Source organism: Lontra canadensis, unplaced genomic scaffold, assembly GCF_010015895.1.
Source record: "Lontra canadensis isolate GAN:19392208 unplaced genomic scaffold, GSC_riverotter_1.0 scaffold6, whole genome shotgun sequence".
Lineage (NCBI taxonomy): Eukaryota > Metazoa > Chordata > Mammalia > Carnivora > Mustelidae > Lontra > Lontra canadensis.
In genome coordinates, this window is record NW_022631000.1 from 37,778,061 (window position 1) to 37,805,426 (window position 27,366).

The following is a 27,366-nucleotide window of genomic DNA, read 5'->3' on the forward strand; positions in this document are numbered from 1 at the left end:
AAGGAAGCAGCTGTTTGCAGTGTCCTGAGCACCAGCTGGGTTAGGTCTAGGATGTTATTTCCCAAAGTGTGTTCCTGAGGGGCCTGGTGGCCCACAGCTACCCCCACAAAAATACAGTGTTGTCAAATAAATTTTAGAAATGCCCAGGATACACCCAGTCTTCCATTTACAAATTTACGTGCAGGTTAGCATGTGAAAAGTCTAGGTCCCCCCACTCCCCCTCCCCCCTGCTTCAGAGACCAGAGACAATAGGCAAGGCCAGAGGAGTGGACTTAGAAATGGGATCCATGTGTAAGGGACAGGCACCACCCCGTCCTTAATAAAGTGTGGAAAGAACTTGGGGACATACCACATTTGGAGAGGGACAATATTGACTAAAGCAGAACATTTTGCTTTTTCTTTCTTTTACCAAACACCCCTCTTTGTTCTTATCAAGCTTGGGGAAAGGCAGCAGAGCAGTGGCAGAGTGGGAAGGGCTGAGCATTGGCGTTTAGGGTCTGAAAGTGCTCGGTGGTCTGCGTTCTGAGATGGTGGTTCACATGGTGCCCTCAGAAGCCATTGTGAGTCTTACCTGCCCAGGCCCAGGGTTGGCAGTATGGAATTCGGCAACAGGCAAGGACAAAAACTCACTGCCTATGGCTGGACAATGGTGAATATCTAAGTACATTTTTACTCTCCTCTTGGTCTTGAATAGGCTTTCTGTCTCACAGTGATGAGCCACTATTCCTCAGTTGTGCTTTTGCTTTTTGTGAGCTGTTATCCATTGTCCGTATTTTCCTTTTGTTTTAAGAGGGTAGTTCCCAAGACCGTTTTAGGAGTGGACATGGCTGCATATGCCATAAGCCCAGCCAACAGTATAGTTTTGAGTCAGCCTCTTCCTGCTCCTGTATACTTCCCTATTCCTCACACTGGGGCCCATTTGGGCTTCAGGAGTTTGGAGGACATCACTGCCCTGCAGGTATAATTCCTTAGAGAACAAAAAAATTTTGCAACTCTCTCCCCCTTAACTACTCCCCACACATACATGTGGGCAACTGAAAGGGAAATAATTCCAATTGTTGAATTTTAAGAGAAAAACTGTTCTACTAGTCAGTTGAATCACAGATCCCTGAAATCTTAGGAATGGCATTTGTTCCAAAAGGAAGATGAAGCAGTGGTATCAAGGAGAGTGGCTCTGATGAGAAGGTATTCGTTTTGTAGATATTTGTGGTTATGATTACGCCTTGGTGTGTATGTTTTCTGCTTTTCTGAAGCACCTCACACCCATTTCTGGAAAGAAGTATATCTGTAACTCATAAGTCCCATATCATATCTCCAACATGGTGCCCACCATTATTTGCCTGGACACCTCACTCATCAGTGTGGAAGGGCAGAAAGATCTGGCACAAGAAAGATGAACTTGAATCCTAGGTCTTCTAACAGGAGGGTGATCTTCCTTCACCCTCTAGTCCCTCATCTTCAAAGCAGGAATCCTTGGAGGATTAACCATAATAACTACCATTTGTCACACATTTACATTACTACCACTGCTGCTAAGCAATTTCCATAAATTTCCTCATTTTTCTCCCAATATCCAGTGAGCTCTTTTACCTCTGGACTGGGAAGGGCTTTCCAAGCACAAAGCCGTCAACGACACTTCAAAGAAAGCAAGCTATTGACTTAACTACATTAATACTTGGATTTAAAGTCAAAAGGACTAATATGCTTAATATAAAAATTTCAAAACTTCAGATCTTTATAGAAAAATAAGCAATGCTAGAAGTAATTCAAAGAAAAGCAAGTAAAGTAACTAAAAAAATCTAAATATTTAATATCACTGGTAATCAAGGAAATTAACATAAAAAGAATACCATTTTTGCCTATCAAATTAAAAACAATATTTTCTTTTGCATGAAAATACTCAGCGTTAGCTAGGATATAGTGAAAGCCACACCCTTTTATGTTGTTGGTGGGCATGTAAATTGGAATAGCTTTTCTCTAGAGTAATGTGACAAAATGTGTCAAGAGCCTCGATAAATGGTCACACTCAGTTGATCTGGTAATTCCACTTCCAGGAACTTATCCTGAGGAAATAATCAGACACGTGGTCAGGGATTTATGTAAAAATGCTAACTTCTGTATTATTTTTCATTGATTACAACCCAAATGACTAACAAAAGAAGGTAACTCCATAAGACGGAATGATATACAACCATTAAAAATTTTGTTTTAAAAAATATTAAATGATATGAGGGAAATTTTCAAAATGAACGAACAATATTATCTCAATTTTATAAAAAGAAAAAAAAATACATAAGCTAAAAAGAACTATGCCCCAAAACCCAAAATGTTAGCAGTGATCTGTGTCTAAGTGGTGAGATTGTGGGTGATGTATATATTATTTACACTTTTCTTGATTTGTTCAGTGGGATCCAGAGAAAGAGAGAAGGGAAGTGTGCGGGATTGCATATTATAAAACAGTGCTCTTCAAGCTGGTCATGAAATAGCCAAGTAGAGAGAATTGGAATTAACGTCAACAGAAATAGTTTTAAGGCCTTCTCCAGGATTGATAGGTCTAGTGTACCAAGTAAATCAGGAAAGACAGACATGGAATCAAGGGTGCATGCACACATTCACACCTGGGATAGGTTTTTTCTTCAAATAAAACTTCTGCCGGGCTAATGTTGGACACCAGCGTATTGTCGAACATTAGTCATTAACATTCATATTACCTATGATCCTATTTTTTCACTCCACAGTTTTCTGACTATAGAGATTATTGGGTGAAAATCTCTTTTGTATTTTATGTGAATTAAGAAATAGGTTCACTAACTAAACGAAATCTGCACGGCAGATACTGGGACTTTGAAGTGCAATTGTAAAGATGTCAGATGATACCAAATGGTTCTGTTTGGGCAAAACCATCACAAGTACCAGCCTGCATATTTGGGAGGGTGGGTTGCTTTAATTAAGGTTTCCAGCAGCGCAGCTGTAAGACATTAGTCAAACTAAACCCCTCCTTGCTCCCCTTTCCAACCTTACAGTTACTTTGTTACTTTGTCAGGGCTGCACCTGCCCAGCAGATGTATATCAACATGGCCTCTGTAACTATGTAAAGGGGCCTTCTACTCTGTGGCCTGCACACAGACATGCACACACACACACACGCGTGAGCGCGCGCACTCTAGCTCTTCAGTATGACACAGCTCCCTTGGTACATGCCAAAATGGAGGGCTATTCAAATAAATAGATACAATCAATAAGTGTGAGAGTGGAAAGGACGCTATGGTTTCCAAGAATTAAAAAATGTTAGGGAAAAGGAGAGCAGAGATGTGCTGTCCTTGAACTAGAACTTCACAAACCAATTAAAGCCAAGTATCTACTGGGACGCCTGGGTGACTCAGTTGGTTAAGCATCTTCCTTCGGCTCAGGTCATGGTCCCAGGGTCCTGGGATCGAGCCCCACGTTGGGCTCTCTGCTCAGCGGGGAGTCTGCTTCTCCCTCTCCCTCTGCTCTTCTACCTGCTTGTGCTCACTCTCACTCTCTCTCCCTTTTTCAAATAAATAAATAAATAATATTTTAAAAAATAAATATCCGCTGATGGAGCCTGGGATGTGTATTTTACACTTGACCTTAGCCAAAAGACCAAGCCGCTATGGGAGTGTGTATTTTAAATTCTGATGCAACCTGTGGAAGCCGGCAGCTGAGAACCACTCCCTCAGCCGCACTGTGCGGTCATGTATTTTATTCTGCTCTGTCGAATATGGTATCCCACCAGCCCCCAAGGGCTGCGGACCTCATGTCATGCAGCTAGTGTGACTGAGGAGTTGAACCTTTAATTAATTAATTTTTAATCTAAATGTAAATAGCCACATGTTGTTAATAACCACCACATTAGAGCAGCCTTAACCTATCGTGCACTGCCTTCACTTGGGCTGGAAAGAGGCTGATCTTGAGCCCACCCTTCCGAAGGGTTGTGTGCTTGGCCGCTGACACTGGGATGCTCAGAGGATGGCTCTGAGCTTCACATGTAACTTCTGGGTACTGTGGCCGCAGCTGTGGCTCCGGAACCTCCCTCGAAGAGAGTCAAGGGCCATCCTGCCTCCCCTAGCCACGCTCAGTCGCGGGCGCTGCATTGGGTAAGGTAACATGCTTATCGTCTTCAGCTCAGAACATCCGACGGTGCTTCTCCCGTCCTCCATCATCCCGCAGAACAGAAAACCAAGCTCTCGCTCTCACCCTAGGATTTCTAACTCATTATGTTTGTTTTTGTAGTTGTTTTATTTTTAACTAAGGAAACCATTTCTAATCTTCTCCCCTGTTGTTTAAAGGGTATAAAAGTTCAGCATGGTGAGTTTTTATGGGACTTTTATGGGAAGCCAAGTGTTGTAAACATATCCAAATTATCACAGTAGTGTAGTTTCCCACATCCTTTTGCTCTGCACACCGACCTGACTTCCCTTCGAAATATGAAACAGATGCGCCCAATTAGAATTCTCCAGCTATTCCAGGCCCTGTGTTAGGGTGTGAACCCGGTGAGATCAGGAGAACTCTTGAACAGACTGCCAAGACCGTAAGCTAGGTGCAGGCAGGGGCTGTGGTCCTCCAGCCTGGGCTGGGTTCCACATCGTAATGTGACACCTGCCATCTCCTCGAGGCCCGGTGCGTGTTGGCTGAATGAATTCATATTCTTGTGATGGAGAAAGTGGGCTGAAGGGACGATATACAGAAGAGAGAAGACAAGACCCAGGGAAAGGCCACAGTTGGCATAAAGGTGATTTGATTTGGGGCAAAGTGCTTGTCCTCCACGACTTTCCTCCTACCTGCTGTCATGTCTAGCAGGTAGGAAGAAGAAAGTTTGCAGCACCCCATAATCTAGTTCTCTTCCGGTGACGACCATTTAGTACCACCATGATGATTTCCCAGACCGTGATCATGAAAGGCTCTGAAGGACTAAATTGCTTCCAGAGGTGAAGCCAGGAAAGACTGCGTGTGTTTCAGGCCTTAGTAATCACGTGCTCCTGTGCTGTGGACTCTGGGTTTGGTGTTTCCTCTGAGGTTGCAGTTCTGAGAAACTTAGCAGTTGGACAGGCTGTGGTTGTGATGTATCTGACCGCTTATCAGCACTTTTTATTTTCCTGAAATTTTAGGCACAGAAAAATGAGAGAGAATCTATCCGACAGAAGTTGGCACTGGGAAGTTTCTTTGATGATGGCCCAGGAATTTATACCAGCTGTAGCAAAAGTGGGAAGCCAAGCCTTTCCTCTCGGTGAGTGTTCTTTTGAGTTGATTTTCTGATATGTCCCTAATGGATTTTGCATTCCGACCATACGTTTAATAAAAGATATCTTTTAAACCCTTGAGTGTTTCCCCCCCATAGTACTACACCTTTATTTGGATTCTAGACAGCCCCCTCCCCCACTTGTTGGGTTTGCTTTTTGCTTTTTAGTTTTCACCCAGCCACTTGAGGTCATATTTCTATATTTCAGTTTTTTTCCCCTAAGCACAATTCTGATTTTGCACTGTGATGGGAGAATCAAGCCACACTCTTAATCAAATCAGCTGATGCTTAGAGAAGTGTGGCAAACCACCAGAATTCCCATTAAGCAGTCCCAAAGCATCCAGCATCCCCCCAAACCCCCGACACATTTGATTGAAGTGAATACTGGTAACTGAGAAATACAATTCCCACTTTGATCATTCGATGTTTATTACAGTACTTAACCTGTCCTTCAGGCATTTTTCCTTTATCTTAATTTATTTCAGATTATCATTGCTCATTTATTGTAATTTACTTCAGGAGACCACTGATCATTTGCATAGCTTTTAATTCCAGTTAAAACATATTAACATTATCATTTTACCTAGAAAACAAGGCTATAGACTAGAGATTCCCAAACTTTAATCTGCATGTGACTCACTCCCTATATAAAATACGCCTATATTTACCATGTTAAGCCAGGGGTGGGAGATGCATGATAACATTCATGCATTTATTCAACCAACAGATCTCCACTCTCTCCTTCCTGTGATGCCCAGAATTAGACACTTTAGTGTCTATTTAAATCTATTTTATCTAGCTTTCAGTAAGCCTTGTATTTCAGTCTCTTCCTTAGAGACTCCTCTGAATCAGCGAAAGTCAGAAAGCACTCACACGCTCTCATATATGCACTTACAGGGGTCACCGCTGTGGCTTCATACGTGGGGACGGAAGTGGCGGAATCCTGGCGTCTCCTGCTCGGCCAGGTGCCAGCTGTGTCTCCTAGGATTCCCTCACTTTTCTCACGTGTCATTCCAGAGCTGGAAGGCCAGCCTTCCCTTTGAAGGAAAGCATCTCCTTCCCTTCGCAGTAGGATGTGGCAGGGGGAGCTCGGGGAACCAGCAGACTGGGGATTAACCCTAATCAGTTTCTGATTTTGAGACTTTAACAGTTTTGTTGTACCATGCCTCAGTCTTTAGAAGATGAGGGTATTTGACCACATAGATCTCTACTGCTTTTCTCTAACATTCCCCAAGGCACCAAAAGGTCTTTTAGAAGCCCCATCTCTCTGCTCAGCTAAGTCACATTCATTTGGCCCAAATGGGAGGTTTTGTTTTTAAAATCAAAGTCATATACATACACACACACACACACACACACACACACACACTTACGTACGTAAGACTCTGAAAATAGCATTAACAATAACTGTAAGATGTATAATAACAACACAAAATACAAGTTACAGTCCCCTGTCCCATCTGTCTCTATCTTGTCCCACTCTCCAGAAATGATAACTCTCAACTCCTTCGCTGTTTCTTCTGGTAATTTACCTACACATCTCTAAGTAGAACGCTTATTCTCTTAGTCTTTACATAACCATTTACGGACTACCAACTATAGAAAATGGCGATTCACATCTTTTACAGACATGTCACTGTAACTCCCCATATTCTCCCTTTATAATTATTTCATAATTTGTTGTCAAATAATGGTTGATTGTTTACATTATTAAGATCGTCAGTTCTTTACACTGAACCTTGTAGTAAACGGATTACTTGAGAAACATCATTGTTTGTCCTGCAATGAAGACCGCCCCATTTTTCCCATTGCCGGGGCACGGTTTTGGCTGCTGTATTACCTTCCACTTTGTGAGTGTATCACACTTCATTCAGCCCCTCTTCGGACTGTAGGCACTGAGTCGTTTCAGAGTTGTTTTGCTCTTGTAAGCAGTGCTGCTCAAAAACACTCTTGACCATGTCTCCTGTTGTCCATGTGCAAGTGCTCCTCTTTGGTGCACATCTAGGAACAGAACTACTAGAAAAGTATGTGAATGTTCACATCCAGAAGATAATGCCGGACGTGTTACCCTGCTACCAGCAATGTTGCTGAAATCCTGTGGACTGTAGTCTTTCTCACGTGATACTGCCAACCCCTTTTACATTTTTGTTAATTAAACAGGTATTAAATAGTATTTCATTGTGTTTATTAGCCATCTTTGCTTCCCCTTCTGTGAAATGTCAGTTTCAGTCTTAGGTCCAAATTTCTATCCGATTCTTTGTGCTTTTTAAAATTGTTTTATCAACGTCCTTTCATCATGATACTCATCCGTAATATGGTGTATGTATTGCAGAAATCTCTTCCCAGGCTGCAGCCTGTCTTTTCACTTCCTCCCTGTGTCTTCTATGAACAGGGTTCTTTTTATCAAGCTTTCATAGTCCATGCTTTCTGTATCCCATCCAGAAAATCTTCAACCCCAAGATCCAAAAGACGTTAACCTAGATTTCCTACCAAGAGTTGAAAGTGACTTTCTAAAGTCCGTAATCAATCAGGTGTTGGTTTCTTGATATGGTTATGGAGGCGATGTCTGATTTCATCTTTTTCCATTTACATGACCATTTTTTCCATCCTGTTGATTAGACAATCCCTCTTTTACTCACTGATCTGACAGACCACTTCTGCATATATGAAACATAAGTGGGAATACATTCTGTTTCATTGGTAAGTGTTTCTATCCCCTCACCAACACCATGCAGCCTTAATTACTATAGCCTCAAAGTAAGCCCTAAAATCTGGACAGGCAGGCAAGTCCCTCTCCTCTTTTTCTTCATAAGTGTGCTACCTGTTCTTGCTTTTGTATTCCTCCATATCAACTTTAAATTATCTAATCAAGTTCAAGAAAGTACTCTCTTGGGATTTTGACTAGAATTGTACTGAATCTATAGATCAATTCAGGGAAGAATGCATTTCCACAATATTGTATATCCCTACCCATCACCTCAGCCTTTCTCTCCTTTATTTGATGTAATTGAATATTTCTAAATAAAGTTCATAATTTCTCATTTAGAGAGATTATCCATCCTTTGTTTTATTTATTTCTAGATACTTGGCATTCTGGTATAATTTTAACTTCTCTTTGGTAATTCATTCTCATTGTTTTGCTGCTGGTGAGCAGAAATGCAGCTTCATTTTTATACTAGTCTTAAATACACCCACTTTGTTAGAGTGTTCCTACTACTTGTCTGCCCTTCTGTTACTTCTAATAAAGTTGTCTGTAGATCATTTGGGATTTTTAAATACTATCATCTGAAAAAGAGCAACTTTACTTATTGCTTTCCAATCCTCATGTATCTGTTTTTTTTTCTTTTATTACATGGTTAGGGCCCTGATAAAAAATGGTAGTAGTTGGAATCTTTAGCTCATTTCTCATATTAAATGAGTACTTCTAGTGTTTCCTCACTTCGGATGATGTTAATTTTAGGTTTTCTTTAATGTTTCTCTTTGTGAGTTAGTCATGTTCCCTTATATTCATAATTTATAAAGAATTTTCACCATGAATAGGTATGTAACTATCGTAAGCTTCTTCAGCATCTTTTGAGATCATTATATGATTACCTTGCTAATGTATTAATGAATTACAGGTAGAGATTTTTAAAATTTTGAACAATCCTTGCATACCTAATATAAAGCAAAATTGGTTGGATTTTTTCAGACACCATGAATTTTATTTATAATATTTTGTTTAGGATTATTAAACTTATATTCATGAGTGACATGGGTCTGCTGTATTCTTTTCCTACAGTATTTTTTTCTTGTTTTTATATCAGGGCAGTGCTGGCTTAATATTAGTTGGCTACTATTCCTTCTTCCATAATGTCTAAGAAAAGTCTGCATAATATTAGAATATGCTATTTCTCACCTGTATAAACATCAGGCCTGTTATTTACTTTGCGTGTTTGCTCTAACTGCTTCCAGTTTTTAGATGGTGTTAAGGTTATACATGCTTCTTATTTCTTCTTAGGTCAGTTCTGGTGGGTTATATTTTTCTAAGAATTTGTCCCATTTTGTTTAAGTTTTCAAAAATTTTTGAAATGATGCTTTCTCATTTTACAATGGGTATTAATTATAGGTATATTGTTTAAAATATTTTCTTCTGATTTCTACATTGCCCATGTTTTTTTCTGAGTTTGTTTTTGTTTGTTTCGATTTCTGCCCATCAACAACTAATGTAAAATGCTAAATGCTGTAAGTAAACTCCACAGTTGGGGCTTGGTGACATACATTGTTTCCTCTGAGAGACCTTCCCTGACCACCCAATTAAAAAGTAAACACCCAACATACCTATCATTTTCTCTCCTCTTACCCTGCTTGTCCTCTTACCCTAATTTGCTTTTCTTTGTGGTCCTTGTCACTACCTGATATTGTATTATATATAGTTTTTCTTTTTTTGATTCATTCTTTGTCTAGTACTCCAAGAGAGTCCATATTTTGTTCTCCACCGTAACTATTGACTGAATAATGCCTAATAAGTGGATGCCTGGGTGGCTCAGTCAGTTAAGCAACTGACTCTTGATTTCGGCGCAGGTCATGATTTCAGGGTCCTGGATTCGTGCCCTGTGTCAGGCTCCATGCTTAGTGGGGAGTCTGCTTGCGGATTCTCTCTCTCCCTCTCCCCACTCCCCCTGCTCACGTGTGCTCTCTTGCTCTCACAAATAAATAAATAAATCTTTAAAATAATAAAAATAATTAGTGCCTAATACATCGTCACTAAAGATTTGCTGAATTAAAGAATGGTGAACTTCCCTTTAGAATGGTCAGATAAAAATGCAACTATTTCATTAGGGTGCCTCCAAATAAAAGTATGTAAATCTCTTTTCTTTGGATTCTAAGTTGCCACAGACGACTCTCCACCCTCATCCTGAGGAGTTTTAAGCCCAGCTGCCAGGATTTTAAGACTCTAGCGGGGAAATGGTTGAAGGTTCAACATGTAGAATGTTGTTTATTCCTTTGATGTCAGAAAAGGCCCTCAGTTTGATATTTCAGCCGTGTCTGGGTGTGTCCCATTTCCGAGCTCCTCTGGTTCAACCTCTCAAGGTAGTAAACTGTCCACCAGGCCACGGGTGGGCAAGGCAGATAGAGGGTCCGTGCAGTCCTTTCGGTTGTTCCATCAGTCTTTCTTTGGGTGCAGCCCTGGCCCACTCCCTGGCCTGCAGACGTACCCGAGCGTGTCTGGGACTCTACAGCGCACACCCACGTGCTTCCTCCACCAGTGTTCCCTACAAGTACCCAGCAAACTGAAAGGTTAAGTCAAATACTTCTCACCCACCTGCATTTTATCTTCCAACATTTCATCACACTCTCTTGTGTGCTCTTATCTCCTTTTCTACTTTCTTCACTCCTGGAGGTTTATGCATTCTTTCTTCCCTTAATATTATTTTACCAGGATTTCAGAAGAGAAACTAGGCAAATACCTGTGTTCAAAATGCCATGTTGAACTTGGAAGTCTCATGAAGGTTTAGGCCAGATGGCTTCCTGGGGGATGATTTTCATTGTTTCTAATAGCAGAAGTATCTCCTCAAATACAATCCTGTGCAGAAACCCTGTGTACAAAGCCACACTGTCCTCCTGTGGTTCGGGAAGACTGGAAGAAGAGAGTCTGGGATACCCCTGCCCAGAAAATGGCCCCCTATCATTTCCCCTCAGGGCCGCTCTGCATCTTCCCCGTTCAGCCCACCTCCCCAGGCCTTCACGGGAGGGCCTCTCCCCAGCACTCCCTACATCCTCCCCAGAGCCCATCCGAAACTCTTCAGGCAGAGCCAAATCTGAAAATCACTGAGTCATCTACCCCTGGTGGAGACAGAGCTATCGAAACACATGGATCCCACGGTAGCTCATAACAAGCTTCGCTTGGTGACTCGCCATAAGGAAGATTATTTATATCCTGTTTCTTCAGATGTTTTCATCTCCATGTTCTGGAATGAGATCATCCTCTGTGAGAACACGGTGACTTTTTGGGTACCCTTTAGGATGATGGCTAATGACAAGACTTAATGTTTCTAAGAAATATCACTTTCTCCCTGTAAATGGAAAGTCTGCACAGACTGACTGTCATTTCCCCTTGTCAGTAATAATGTAAGAGAAAAGCCTCAGGAAATGTTCAGTTGCAGTTGTGTAACCCACATTCACCATTCCTATTAGAATTAATTTTTTTCTAATGTATTACAATCCCCGAAATTCTTCACTGAGCTGGAAATACCTCACCTCTTACTTACAAAAGGACTTGAGGGACGTTAGGACTTGAAAGTCCATTAACATGGTGCTCCAGAATGCACCAGAGTACATATGCTGAATTATTAAGTCAACAGAACCAGGTAAATCTTTTTTGACTGTATGACTCCAAAGAGCTCAGTGCTCAATTTTAAATGAGGCTGAGGACTTAAAATTAATTGGCCAAGCAATTAATTCTGAAGTGCTAAGCTTACTTTTAAGACAAAAGGGCCCCAAGGAAGTAGGGCCTTTGGCAAAATCATGGAGTTCTATTTATATATGAAGGTGCATTTACCTGTAAAAATTAACTTCATCCACACTGTGTGAGAAATTCTGAAGTAACATGAGGGTCTTCTGGGAAGACATGTATGAGCAGCTCCTGTGAGTTTAAGTGCCTCCGAGTTGCCCTTTGGGTTTCAACCCCACTGAATTTTTCTAATTGGTGCTGTCTCCCAAAGCACTTTTTAAAAGAGTGACAAGCTGTTAAATGTAAGCGAGGCTTACAATAATCCCGTAAAGACATTTCATGTCGAATACTGCAGCAAAAGAATTTTTTATATTGCTTCATAACTCAACTAATTAAATTTGACTTACACTGAAATACAGCAAATATAGGAAGCGCCATTTTTTTCTTCAAAACGTGCTAATCTACACATAATCAGCCTTTTCGAACTGAGACTGTATGACCTTTGTTATTTTTCCCTGCTTAGAAATGTTTCGGCGAAAGCTGAAAAGGAAAGGAGAAAAGTGAATTATCTACTCTACTTTTAAAATAGGTTTCTAAGAAATATTCAGTGTAGTCATCTTCTTCTTCAAAAAAAAAAAAATACTCCTTTTCTCTTATTACTGGTATCATACTTTCTTATAAAATACGTTTTCATTGACCAAATTAAGCTCGAATCACTGTTGTATTTCTGAATCGGAGTTGATACAGCTCAGTGTTATTGAAGGACTGGGAGCTGGCATGGCTGCTGTGAAAGTACAGAGCTGTCATTAGTAAGAGACAGGGGAAACCTTTCCTTTTTCAGACATTACAACCTGATCTGATGTTGTGGAGAAGACGTTTGCGGCCTTCACAGTTCTCCTTGCCTCAGACAACCATAAAATAAACCTGACTCTTCCTCTCTTCTTACCTGACCCCTAGATAGATTTTTATTTACACACATACAAATATAAATACAGTCTTCTTCATAAAGTACACAGCAGGAGGGTGTAATCCAGAAGAGGCTATACCCTTTTCTCTAAACACTGTAAATATTGTGAAAAACAGAAATTCCCCAGAGAGCTTTTGAGCAGCTGGTTTGAATAGTGATTACTGTTCACGCATCTCAACCATTCCAGCATCCCCAAATCAGAGCCCACTTATTTGTTATTCTTATAGGTTTCTTAGTGTTTTGTGTTTGGGCTGGGATGGAGGCCCTAGAGGCACCCGGCCCAGGGAGTCCTACCAACTGGACAGATAACAGTGATCGAGAGAGCCTTTTTTTTTTTTTTAAGATTTTATTTATTTATTTGACAGAGATCACAAGCAGGCAGAGAGGGAAGCAGAGCGAGGGGTCGGGGGAGAAGCAGGCTCCCTGCTGAGCAGAGAGCCCCATGCCAGGCTCAATCCCAGAACCCTGGGATCATGACCTGAGCCAAAGGCAGAGGCTTTAACCCACTGAGCCACCCAGGCGCCCCTCGAGAGAGTCTTTTAAAGAAACTGGATTCACAGGAGCTTTGGATATGAGGAACTGGGACTCTGTATATATAATATGCTACAGAATCCCAAGTTGAACCAGTATCATTTTGCCGGGAAAGCAAATCACCCTTTTGTCTCTAACAGTAATAATTTTTGCATTATTTCCTTGAGAAGGAAGCAGCATAATCCTATATATCCAGCATGGGTGAGGAAAGAGGTTATCCCATTTCAATGCAATGAAATTTGCTTTCTGTGGCCTCTTTCTGGAAGTAATAGGTACATACTATAGCAGCAACCTATTTATAACATGCAACATATCTTTTAAACGTCATATTAATCTCATACACGTGTACCAATAATTTGCTTGGGAAACCCTTCATGTAAGTAATTCCAAGATACATGTCATTGTAAATGGTAGTTTACAAATTATTTTTTTTATACTGTTTGAAAAACAGTTAGGCAGTCTATGGGAAACCTATCATTTTTTTATGTCCTCCTCCAAGGATTAGCTCTACAATTCTAAAATACCACCATTTTAGAAGTAAAGCAAGATTTGAAGTGGATCTTTTGAGGCTTCATAAGATTAAAATGGCAAAACAAATTTAATTATGTAAGCAATTCTTCTCTCTCACAAACCTGAAAGAAAAGCAAAATGGTATTTGTGAAATTTTCTTTGTCTAATAAATAGCCTCACTTTACAATAATGCCAATGACCCCAGTTTAATTAGGTGCAGTTAATTTTGTGCGAGCGAAAGTTGACATCTTGCTAGAGGCATAACCAGCTGTACCCTGTCTTATGAATTTTTTTATTATCACCAATGAGAATTCAATTGTTGGAGCTATTGCAAAAGGGTGGGAGGCAGGGAGGAAAAGGCCACAGGGCTGCATTTTATATTTAAAAATGGCTCCAGTGGACAGCTAAATGTTTAATTAAAAGAGCTTCTAGGAATGATTTTTCATTGGCACTCATCTCTGACAAGTTATCATGACTTTATTACTGTGGTTCGCACTCCCTTTGGACAGTGTTCCCATACATGTGTTTGGACACATGCAGCTCAAATGAAGACCGGGCTCCTCTGAGAGTTCACCAAAGCTTCGCTGCCATGAGGACACACTCCCACTGTCCTCAAGTGAGCCATGTCATCTGGAGGTCTAACACAGTCCCTTTGTTCAGACTTATAAAATTTCTGTGCCCCTCACATTGTTCTCATCCAGATTATCACATGCATTAAAATCCCATGGAAGATATTTTGAAAACCCACTGCGAATGGAATAGGGACACACGCCTCCTTAACACTTAAGAGTTTTTATTTTAACGATTGAAAGAAGCCTTCTGGACTTATTTGGATATACACTTTTATATTACCTGTGTCTTGTACGTATTAAAAAAAAAGAAGAAGAAAATGTAAAACATGTTGGTTAAGATAGTCCAAAACCCTCTTCATGTTCAGAACCCAACTCTCCAGTTAACCACTTTGCCTCCGAGTTGTCAGCCTTCACTTTTCCGCACAGTGACGCCCTCTATGTCGTCAGGAGATGCTGGGCGTCACCTTCCAAGCCGCCAGCCCTATTCCGCAGGTTTGGATGCTGGAGTTTTGTGGTTCTTACCAGAAGGCACAACCACCTGAGCTACCAGATCCCACCTCTTCACGAGTGTTCCTCAGCTGGCTAGTCGGCCTCGGGGAGTGACTGCTCAGTGAAACAGCCATGCCACCAGCCACCCGAGTGGCTGAGGCTGTGAGACACCTGACTTTAAAGATGGCGAAATATGAACCACCACGCTTCATGGACTCAGTGAAATTCAGTAGCTCTGCATTCTTTTGAGTGACTGCATGTAATTCAAATGACCACTAATCAAGTCATGAAAAAGAATGTCTTGGAGATAAAGCTTACTCTGCAAGCACACCTTGGTGGTCGCCAGCTGTTTTTAAACATGAATATACAAAGTGGTAAGAGCAGGGTTCAGTGTACAGCAGAGTAAAAGAATTTGCACTTGAGATCATCACCAGATCTAGTCATACCCCTCGAAACCAGGCACAGGCACTGACTCTCCAGCTGCCATGGCTTTACCCCTGGCACATGAACGTTGTCCTTGGTCCAGAAGCAGCAAGCATTTGTTCATCTCCAGCAGCTGAAATTCATCAGCAGGCCAGACAAATACAAGTTTGAACCCTGGGCTGAGAGGAGTAAATGAGCAGGCTGGCTTTAAAAACACAGACGCCTAAATGTATATCAATTACTTCCGAGTCTATAATGTACAGCAGATCCAGGGGTGGGGGGGTTAAGTAGAGAACGGGGTTGAGACTGGGCCTGAAAGGGATGTCAACAATCGAATAAAAGAGTCCATCTCCAGAAATGTTCGCTTAAAAGAAGATGGTTCCTGCTGCCCTCTGAGAGGATCTCCCGCCCCCAAACCCCCTGCCAAAACCAAAAGGCCAGCCTGACTCATACGTGAGTCAGGCTCCCTGCATAGCCACAGTCTGAGTCAGACACACAGCTATCCTCTTCCAGCTGTCAAACATTTCATCCTCCTCACCTTTCCTCCAACACGAAAGTGCTAATCAGCTCACCCATTTTCTCTCCTTTTCCCTTTTTAATTCCTGTTAAATGCCCACACATGGCAACTCAGAGGAGCTCCGAAGAGAGAAATGCAAAGTCAACTGAATTTCTTCCACCCAAAAAGATCTAGGTGTATATCCTGCCATTTTTTTTCTATGCATAATATATCTTCACATTTCTGTTTACAAAATTGGAATCACACTATACCTACTGTTTTACAGCCTGATTTTTTTCTTCACTTAACAGTATATCAGGAATATTTGCTCATGTTCCTAGCTGTTCTTCTATCATATGCAGTTTTGCTAGCTGTATAATGGTCATTATATTTCACCAAACATACTTAATCCCTCTCTTATTGTTGGACATTGGAATTGTTTCCAGTTTTTGTTTTGTTTTGCTTTGCTTTCTTTGTTCATCTTTTTTTCTTCCATTCATGAGTTTATTCTATCCTTCTTAAAGTGCCATGGCCTCTCAAAACAGACTCTTCTAGAGTAAAATACCAGCTTTGTGACTTGTGCAATTTAACCTCTGAGCCCTCATTTCCTCATATGTAAAATGAGGGTCATGATATTTACTCTAGTGAATCTGATGGGTAGAGGTAATACGTATGAAGTGCCTTAATACACAGTAGATGATCCAAAATGGTAACTCTTGGGACGCCTGTGTGGCTCAGTCGGTAAAACGTGTGACTCTTGATTTCAACTCAGGTCATGATCTCAGAGTCGTGAGATCAAACCCTGCATCAGGCTCCGTGCTGGGCATGGAACCTGCTTAGGATTCTCTCTCTTCCTCTCCCTCTGCCCTGCCCTTCCCCCACTCTCTCCCTCTCTAAAAAGAGAGAGAGAAAACAAAAATAACTCTTTTTTATTTCAGAATGTAAATTGCTTAGAAATCATTTGGCTTTGATTAAGGTGAAAGTAGACCACATTTGGTACCTAAGAGACATGACTGTTTTATTCCATCATTATTCCAGTATCAGAAGCCTCATTCTGATCTTCAATTCGTGGTAGAAAATATTTCGGATGAAATGCATTTTTTTTCAACATCAAGATACTGTAATTCCAAATTTAATTACACATAAGCGGTCATTAGTGAAGACACTAGACACTGATGTGAAATTAGAACCAACAGCTGTCTGGGGAATGCAAGTATTTATAGCTCTTGGGAGAACTGGGTGAGGATATAGGGGCGGTGACGCTCCACCGAAGAAAAGCTGGTGAAGGCCACTTCCCCTTTTCTATCAGTTTCTTATGTGGTGAGAAGATTCTGTGGCTGTGTCGTGTTGGATGGCCTCTAGCCACCATGGGAACATGTACAGATGGAAGGTCCAGAACCAGCCTGAGAAAAGGAAGCAGAAAAAGAAATGATGTGCAAAATTAGGAGAAGGAAAAAAAAAAAAATACTGGAGAGGGCCGCTCACACCCCAGCCACATTTGGAGCTGCCTTCCTCAGCTTTTGCAGAGGAAGACAAATGCCTGAGTCCTGTAAGATGTGGGTCAGGGTGGGACATAGACATGGTGTTATCTTTTTTCCCTAGTTCTCTCTGTGGCGTGGAATTTGGAGCTACCGTGAACTTCTCTGGGCACGTGCCTGCCAGAGGGTCGGCTTTCCCATCTCTCCTGCTTTTATCCCCACCGCCCCCCACCACCACTCATATCCCTGAAGACCTCCCTTCTTTTGCAGTTCCCTGCTCAGTCTCCCTTCTTGGTTAACACCTTATTTACTAATGGATGTCTACGTCCTAAAAGTATTCCTTCCTCATATAGGGAGTAAAGAGATAGATAGATAGATAGATAGGGAGTATCTACTACATGTTTTTCAAGTTCTCTTCTGATGCTCTTCATATTCCACATTTCTATTTGTATGCTACGATTTGATGATCCAAGTACTTGGTACTTGTTAAAAAGACCTGATTTCTGTTTATGGTTCAACTACTAATTATGCATCCGCTTAACGGAGGAGTCATGACCTATAAATGCCTTTAGGGGTCAGCAAGAAACATAAATGAATGAAGAAGCCCAGATACAAGGCAAGAGGGAGTAGCGGAGACTGTAGCAAACTAGAAACTGTACACCCTGGCCAAAATGGATAGCTGCTGCTCAGCACCAGCCTGTTGGTGCCATGGAATTTGCAGAGAAGGTATTACCTGATCCTCAGATGAATGAGTGAAGGAGAGACCAGTTAAACAGCCCTTCTGTAGTATTAAAAAATCACTTATTGTACTTTTGTGTGGGGGGGATGAGATCTGCTGGACCAGCCATATTCACACCTGTTATGCAAACACCAGCCTTTTCTAAAAATCCAATAAATGGTCATCCCATGCACTACACACCACTTAGCAAAAGAAATGAGCACAATCCCACTCAAGTAAAAATAAGAATAGCATTCTTATGAAATAGCATTTTAGAATAATATTTTCACAATAACAGATACTGGGTAGCAGAAGAGGAAGGGGTCAGAGTGTGGGGATGGGAAAAGTCTTTTATCATGGAGCAGCAGCACCTCACTTTAACCCCCCTTGGCATAGTCTGTAGAGACACCAGCACACATTCAGGACCTCTGGAGCTTACCAAAACCTCAATTGTCCCCACATTCCTTCTTCATGACAAATCCTTAGAAAAATGAAATGTGTTTACAGCTACCCTTGGGTAATTACAACCCAGATTTTATATTCCTTCTCTTTTAAAAGTCTCATGAAACAAAAAAAGATATATGATAAAAATATGAGTGATTATTTATTATGTATAAAGTCTTTGAATAATGCATCATAGATCCATTAAAATAGATGGGAATAACGTTTTAATGGCCCAGTCACAAACGAGTTGGGGATATTGAGCAACAAATGAGAGAGCGGGGCCAGTGGCTCTCACAGCCACTCCAGCTGCGGACAGAAGATGAGCAAGGCACATCTGAAATCCATAAGCATATGGGTAGTTCCTTCTCACTCCGCTTCTTGAGGAAAACCAAACAATTGCCTTAGAATGATAAACACATGCAGGAGTTATAAGCACACCACGATTATATTAACAGACACACAGGCAAGATCTAATAAATCCAGACCTGAGGTTAAGTGTAGTGGGGGGAAGGGCCCTGGATTCAAGAACCAGAGGTTCAGCCTGTGGTCTCTTCTTTGTGACCGCGTACCAGTTGTTACCACAATGACGATGTATAATCCAAAAACCCCCCTTATCAGTGGCATACAATAATAAACATTGATTTCTGCTTGGGAGCCTCTAGGTCGGCCAAGCAGTTCTACTGATCAGAGTTGGGTTCCAGTGGGCTTACTCGTGTCTGCAGTCCCCCCCCATTTGGTGACGTGCCTTTTCTGCCAAGGTCTCTCATGCATTTGGGGCTTCAGTGGGACAAATGCTGGTCGAGCTCTGTGCTGTGAAGTCACTCATCTGCCAGCAGGCAAGACTGGACTTGTCCTGAGGGCAGTGGCAGGGCTTCCTGAGGGGGAGACTTGGCACATAAGCATCCCGTTGGCAAGACGTGTCAGAGGCCAGCCCAGGGGTAGGGAAATAGACTCCAGCTCTTGATGGGAGAAGCTGCCCGTCACATTACGGAGGGGGCAGGTGCAGGGAGGGAAGAATCAGGACCATTTTTATAAATCAGGCTGTTACAGGTCTAGGGAGCTTTTGTGACTTCTCTGAGTAACTGTCACCTTGCCTGTTATCGCAGGTGGTTGTACAGCCCAACAAGGGAATACAAGCGAACGTCATTTTAAACTCGAATTGAGTGCAACAGTTCAAATGAAGTTAACTAAGGGACGGTGTAGTGGGCAAAAGCCACAGACTCTTCAACGTTTCTGTGTAGACACCGGTGTTCTATGCTGGTGCTGGGAGACAGCTGTTTCTAAAATCAGAAAACACCAAGTAGTTCTGGGTTTCAGAACTGGCCTCAGAACAGCCCAGTCCATCACCTCAAACCAAGACCAAGGCCAAAGGCCAGAGTCACAGTGGCTACCACCCTACTAGAAGTCGCCACAGACTTTAGGATCATCAATCACATTGTTTCTTTCAGAGAATAAACTGGCCTGGTCCTTATATTTTGAAAAAAAAGTATTATCTTTATACCAGATTATATTATCACTTGACTAGGTTTTTGAGATACCGTCCTCTTAGTAGTTAAAAACCTTCACCTCCACCATCCTTTCGGTGTTGGGCGTATTTTAATAATAATATCTCCAGTAATGGTAGTTGGAAGTCAGCACGGGTGTTTTACAAGTAAAGGTGTTCCTTGCCTTGAAAGCCAAGCAGACGTTGTCACTGAACGCCCTCTCCACTACATGCCTTCCTGCTGCTAGCCAGTAGGCACTGTCACTAAGGAAGCCCCTGCACTCACACTGAGATGCCCAGAGGACATACTTAGTCTTTGTGTCTTCGTATTTCTGAGCATTCTCAATCTGGAACACCCTCTGCTCAGGTCCTGGGGCTCCCTGTCAGTAACCCTGGGCCTCCCTGTCAGTAACCCTGGGCAGCGGTGTGGTTTTTCACTGCCTCGTGGTCTATAAAGAGAAGTGGTTTCCGGGAAAACCAGGACACAGACCTTTCAGCTTCAATACCAACAGGCAAGGCAGACGCCAGGCAGCGTTTTGCATGCAACACTGTAGTAAATGCCACTCGAAACATCAAGCAGCCTTGACTTGGATGCCTTAAATTATATAAATTAAATATATATTATAAATTATATACATTAAATTACATAAATTAAATAATTAAAAGATGAGGATCACATTTCATTTTCCTCTCTGATGATGCTTGGGAGATCCAGGCAAATTGGACCCCCGGCGGCTCAGATTTTGCAAGACTGGTAGCTGGGGTCTCAGTGAGGCCAGGTGGCCTACAGTGTGCGTGTGGGACAGAGGCCCAGGACTGCGGGCTGCAGGAGGGAGCCTCAGAACAGCCGTGCTTCCCCCAGGTGGGAAGGGGTGCAGAAGAAGGCTTATCATTCTTGACCGTGTGACACAGAGGCCTTCGAGAGCACCAGGTGGCCCCACTCACCCCTCAGCCGGGCTGCTGCTCGAGATCTGTGATTGAGTTTACCCAAAGCCATCTCCATCTTAAAACCTGCTTAAAGGCTAAAGGCAAACAAATCCTTCTTGAAACCTGAGTCCATTTTAAGATGTCTTTACTAAAATCCCCTCTGAACCATTAGCTGTTATGTCATATAATTTCCTTTTCCTGAGAGTAACATTCTTGGTGATTACTGCTATAAGGAATTATAAGTCTCAGCCTGTAAGAGGCTCTGCTCAGTTTCCCACGGTGATAATGTGGTACTAAGGCGATTTTCTGAATTTCTACCTGAGGTGTTTTTTCATTTCATTCTGACTACTAAATCTACCCCCCCTCCTTTTTTTTTCTTTGCCTTTCCTGAGTTAGAAATGCTGTATGGTTTGGTTGATTGAGGTCTGAGTTGATCCTTAGCACAAAGGTCAAAGGTCAAACAAAGTTAGGGGCAGAACAACAGAATTTATGATCAGACTTTCTTCAGAATGAAAATATATATCCCTGGGTGATTTAAACCTTATTTTGTAATGGTATCACAGGTTAATATATTTTTTTTTAATAATCTGTGCCTCCAGTGTTGGACACATCTTTTCAAGACTTTAGCAGCTCGGTAAATAGAAAATGCTACATACTCCTAAATTCAAATTAGGTTTAATTTAAAATGACTTTTTACTTTTCAAATATGCTTTTAATGTGTTTTTTTTTTAATTTGCAGTTTTACTTCCCATTATTTCCTAATCCATATATCTTGAGTTTTAGATTAAAAATGGGTTGATTGGAGAGGGTGGTTGACAAACTACAGATAATTAATTTTAAAACTTAATTTATCTGGGATCAAAAGGTAACCTGTATATATTAGATTTCTCCAGGGGAAAAAAAAATTCCAATGGAAGAAAATTAAAAGGCGATAAATTCTAGCTCAGTAGAAGTCCAAGCTGCCTAATAGTTTAAGACAACTTGAGGACATTCTGTCAGAGCTACTCAAGGCCAGCCGAGGTATTCAAGTAAGTGACTTTAGCGGTCCCTTTACAAAGCCACGTCACTTTTAAAATTCTGTATTCCTTTGTCTGGGCTTTCAGAAAGTAGAAAAAGGAGGACTGTGAATACGTACAGAGCACCTACCCTGTGCCTAGCTCTGAACTATTGTCATCCTTCCAACAAAACATGGAATTATTCACCCCATTTTACTGATGAGGAAACTGAGGTTCTTAGAGGTTAAGTAATGGGCCCAGAGAAAGAAGTGAAGATTCAGAACTTACGTCCAACTGACTCCAAGCCCCCTGAGCTGATCACAGTAGAACATGTCCCTTCCATGCCTAGCCAGGCTTGGCTCCTGGTCTGCAGAGGAGGACAGGTGAGGAACAGAAACAGCCTGCTGAGGGAGAAGGCTGCCTTTCCCTACCAGACTTTTAGTAATTCCGGAAGTTACCAATAGGTGGCAGTACATACACGTAACTGTGAGGGTGTCTGCTTTAAATGGGTAGATTTTCTTTTTCTGGGTTCCCTGTAATTGTCAAAAAATCATTTTCTGTGAGTCATCTGAGTAATTTATACAAAGCATCCCTACCCACTGGAATAAAAAAAGATACTAATGTCAACTATCAGACGAGTTGCTCTTTGCATTTCTCTCTGTGACAGTAATAACACCGCCAGAGCAATTCAAAGTGTTGGCTTCCTAACCCTGGCTTAGACAAGTCTCCTTATGATCCCTTGCTGCTGAGGGGTCTCCTATGCTGACACACAGACTGGGACTACTGGGGAGGCTTGAAAAATTACTTTTTTAGGGACACCTGGGTGGCTCGGGCTCAGGTCATGATCCCAGAATCCTGGGATCGAGCCCCAGATCAGGCTCCCTGCTCCTTGCGAAGCGGACTTCTCCCTCTCCCACTCCCCCTGTGTTCCCTCTCTTGCTGTCTCTCTCTGTCAATGAAATGAATAAATAAAATCTTTAAAAGAAAAATTACTTCGTTAAAAAGTCTTCAGACCCAAACAGTATTTTGAAATGTGTTCAATTTCAAAAAAAGGTTAGGACAGAGAGTTGTATCCGTGGTCCACCTTGTGTGGCGCAGACACAGCCGGGTGACCCTCTGTGGCCACCTCTCTAGCACCTCATGCTCCAGGCGCTCTGCTGGGTTCCAAGGTTGTGCCTCTCTGACTGGGTTCGGGGTTTCCTTAGGTTTCTCTAGGGTGAACCTATGGTGTGTTTTTTTAATGACATAAATGAGCTTCCTTGGTTGGCTTTTGGCAACTTGCTCAAAGCATAGCTTTACCTCAGACAACCTCATTCTGTCTATTTGCGGGGGGTGGGGAGCAGTCTTTCTTCAGAGAGCTCTGCTCTAGTGAGCTTCTTTGAATCGTCCCCATGGGACAGGACACGAGATGACCGCATGCTGAGGACCCCATTCATCTTTATCAACAGGAATGTAAACTCAGTGACTCCACACATGTTTATTATGTACGAACCATGTGTTTGGTGTTGTGCCAAGGGCTATTCTATGTGGCCTGAAATTATCTTTCCCTTTAACATGAAATTGGTGTGAGAAAAAGTGATATTAGCAAAAGCTAACATTTTATCTTTTATCAACTTATGAACTCATTAAGTTATCACCGTTGTCCTTTAGTTATCATGGGTAAGTTGGGACTGACATTGGTCACCCACTTCTCCTTGCGAACAACACCTAAGATTGCTTTCCATTAACAAAGCCAGACAGTTGTAATGCGCGCTCCCAGATAACAAACAACTGAGCAGAACGGCTGTCCTGCTTGCTTCCACGCAGGCTACAGAGTGGGATGAACCTGCAGATATGTTTCGTCAACGACAGCGGCAGTGATAAGGACAGCGATGCTGATGACAGTAAGACGGAAACCAGCCTGGACACTCCCTTGTCTCCCATGGTGAGTCCAAAGCCACCAAAGCTCTGTGTGTGTGCCTTCCTGGTCATTTAGCTTCTTTTTTCTCATTTGTCAGGAAAAAACAAAACATGGCAGAGATGAAAAAAGTAATGTCTCGTGCCATTTCTTGACACAGCATGCTCCTAAAATTTGACAGTGAAGAATCAAAGCTGTGATACAAGGACACATAAACTCTGCTAAAGTTAGCAGCTACTTTCATACTGAACCATGAGAGAGCTCACCTATGCTCTATGTCCTTCTCCATGGGGCTGAGAAATATTAAGTGCAGACCAGCAGTGGGACGCATTCTGAAAGGTGGGGGCGGGGTCCAGGTGAGGATGGGAGCACTAGCACACAGGGACTTTCCTCAGAGAAACCAGTGAGATGATGTGTGTAAAACATTCCCGGCTCATTCCTTGCGTACATATTGCAAAGGATGGCTTAATGATCCCGGGAGCTTATTGCTGGAATCCTTTACTCTCTGTGACGGCTTTATCATCTTTCTTACCAAAGAACGACCAGCAGGAAACCATGTTGGTCGATGAGTGCAGGGCAACGTCAGAATTTCACTGGATACCTGAGATCCTGTCCACTCCAGAGAACAACATGCTGCCTTAGCTCTGGGTTAAACATTTTGCTGTGTCTGATCCCTTCAGGAAATTTTGAGACCTAGAACCAAAGGGACATCTCGAGTTTGTCATAAGCAGATTCTCCCTATTGTTATGTGACTCTGCTAAAATCAGAGTCTGTTCTTGGCACTGAAGAAATAAACCCTCTGCTTTAATGTTACCTGAGATTTGTATAGACCAAATCAAGTAGCGAGTCACATTGATGGAGGGCAGTCTCTCAGCCACTCTGGGCGGGACCAGCGACTGGGGTAGCCCATCTCCAGAGATGGCGCCTGACACAGAAAGCTCAGGGCTGCTCTTTTTCCCTTCACAGAGCAAACAGAGTTCTTCCTATTCTGATAGAGACACTACGGAAGAGGAATCCGAATCCCTGGATGACATGGATTTCCTCACAAGGCAAAAGAAATTGCAAGCCGAAGCCAAAATGGCCCTCGCCATGGCCAAACCAATGGCCAAAATGCAAGTAGAAGTGGAAAAACAGAACAGGAAAAAGTCTCCCGTCGCTGATCTCGTAAGCAGGAGACACTGAAATGCCAGCAAGTGTTTGGTGGCTAAAATGGTTGACGCGGTCCCAGTTCTTTCCCAGAGTTATGCAAACTTGGGTTTCTACAAGGCAGTTTGTAAAAAGTACTGTCATTGAGAAATATTTAAGTTTGTTTCTTTTTCCTTCCTACTGAAAGATTCATAAGCAACAGATTACACAAAAGTAAACTCTGTTCTGGATTCACATCCATATTCAATGGATAGATTCAATATCTATTCATTCATAGAAAGTCTGGATTCAAATATCTGCTCTATTTCTTAGAGGTGATATTAGCTGTCAGGGGAATATTTTAATGTCATTAAAACAGTACCGGTTTAGAACCTACTGGTTGTGGCAAACTCACTATCGCCGTGGCTGTCATTCCCACCTTTCAGTGAAGACAGTATGACATAATGGATAAGGGCCCTGGGCTTTGAAAGTCACCTCTGCCATTAACTTGCTGTGGGACTCCGGGCAAGGTACTGAAGTCTCAGTTTTGTCGTCTATAAAATGGGAATAGTTACACCAGTGTGAGAGCACGATTGTGAGAATTCAGTAAACAAAGCATTTAAAGCACACAGCACAGTGCTTATAACATGGTGCAGATGGTTAGAGAGCTGATATTATTAATTTTATCCATGTCATTGGTATTCCCGGAGCTCCCTCGTCATTCATTTGTAGACATGATCACGGACTCGCAGTTGTCATGGCCTGTGTTCAAGACCAGTCTGATAGCTTTTGATTAGTGTCGCATTTTGACGCCAGAAGTGTTTTGGACAACATGGTGTGTGGGGCTGGGGTGGGGAGCTCGCACTGGGAAATGCTCTGGAGCACAGGCCCAGAACGGAAATGGGTGAGAGCAGATCTGTCAGGAGAAAAGTGGGTCTTGTTCTCAGTGCCGTGGCTGCTCAGGTCACACCTCCATTTCTTCCTTCTGTATCTTCAGCTGCCACACATGCCTCATATAAGCGAATGCCTGATGAAAAGAAGTTTAAAGCCCACCGACCTGCGGGACATGACTCTCGGGCAGCTACAAGTGATAGTCAACGATCTCCATTCCCAGATAGAAAGTAAGTGTGCGGAGAGCTTGAAAATGGGGAGTTGGATGTGAAATATCGTGGGATAGTACTACCTCCTTGATTCACTTCCTTTGTCCCTTCCCTTGGGTTCCTCCTACGTGCCGCAAGAGAAGGAAGAGGATCACAAGGCTCTGTTTTTGTTTTTTTACCGTAAAGTGTTCAGAAATTTCAAGAATTATTCAAGGTTCTCAGAGGTGAGAGGTCCTCTTGATTCTTCTCAAACCCCCAGCGCCGAGCACGATGTGTGTATTTGGCTCACAGCATCGGTTTCTGGACTACCATTTGGTAGTTACGTGTCATTAATTACGCAATTACACCCTCAACTGTACTTGTGTATCTGTTCGTTTTGGGTCATCAAATCAGATTCAGCTTATTTTGTGGGACTCCAGGTGGGGAAAATTTGTATGACCAATATGTGACAATTACAGGTTGACAAATTATGGGCCTTCCCTCCCGCCCCCAGAATAAAGAAGGGCCTCCAACAGAAGTGTGCCGATAGATGGCACATGAGAGGTGCTCACTTAGGTGCCTGGTTACACAGAGAAGGGCAGCTGGTTGCTCAGCCCAGTGACAGAGAGAACATAGAACATACCCACTTGGGCAGTGTGGTTAGTCCAGCTGAACCCATGTGCCCTCCAACCTTTGGAACATAAGATTCTATAAAATCCTGTGAACTTAAGATTGAAAACAACCTAAGAGGCCAACCAAATGCATTCACCAACTAACTATAAAGAAGCACTTAAGAGCCAGCCAGGAAATGTTTACACGGGCTGAATGTTTTAATAAGATTTATTGGTGGGGCACCTGAGTTGCTCAGTCAGTTAAGCGTCCGACTCTTGATTTCAGCTCCGTGCATGGAGTCTGCTTGAGATTCTCTCTCTCCCCCTTTACTCCCTACAACTCGCACGCTCTCTCCTTAAAAAAAAAAAAAAAAAAAAAAAAAAAAAATTATTTGTTTAGGTATGATGAAAGTATTGTGGTTATGTTAACTTAGAAAAAGAGAGCCCTGTCTTTAAAGATACATACTGAAACATTTACAGATGAAATGATATCATGTCTGAAATTTGCTTTAAAATAACCTAGTAAGAGAAGGGGAGATAGATGTGTCGAGATGGGCCATGAGCTGATCGTTTTTGAAGCTGGTTGGATGCATGGGGCATGGGGATTCATTGAATCAATCTCTTTGCTTTTGTATCAGTTTGAAAATTTCCAAACCAAAAAGTGAAAAACTTCACGTGGGGAAAAAATTTCCATGCATTATGTCGGCCCTCTACTGAGTGCTAGTATAAAAAGCAACTGTACTGGAATTGAGAAAAAAAATATTTAAACTATCCTAAAAACATACTGAAAAAATAGAATTGGACATATTCAGAGTTAATTTAATATGTTCAGTATTGTTTTAAAATCAAGGGAAAGTGTTTGACATTCTAATTAAGAAACCATAGATTCGGGACGCCTGGGTGGCTCAGTGGGTTAAGCCGCTGCCTT

The 27,366-nt window shown here is 42.2% G+C and overlaps 1 protein-coding gene across 7 annotated transcripts in view; it reads left to right on the top strand.

Annotated features, from left to right (window-relative positions):
• LOC116864732 (IQCJ-SCHIP1 readthrough transcript protein) overlaps window positions 1-27,366 on the top strand; it is a 721,490-nt gene that overhangs the window by 688,849 nt on the left and 5,275 nt on the right. For all 7 annotated transcript variants that reach the window (XM_032852613.1, XM_032852614.1, XM_032852615.1 and 4 more), the window contains 4 exons: window positions 5,130-5,248; window positions 23,533-23,650; window positions 24,590-24,787; window positions 25,746-25,869. In XM_032852613.1, the coding sequence (XP_032708504.1) occupies window positions 5,130-5,248; window positions 23,533-23,650; window positions 24,590-24,787; window positions 25,746-25,869 (559 nt within the window). The remainder of the gene's footprint in view (window positions 1-5,129; window positions 5,249-23,532; window positions 23,651-24,589; window positions 24,788-25,745; window positions 25,870-27,366) is intronic.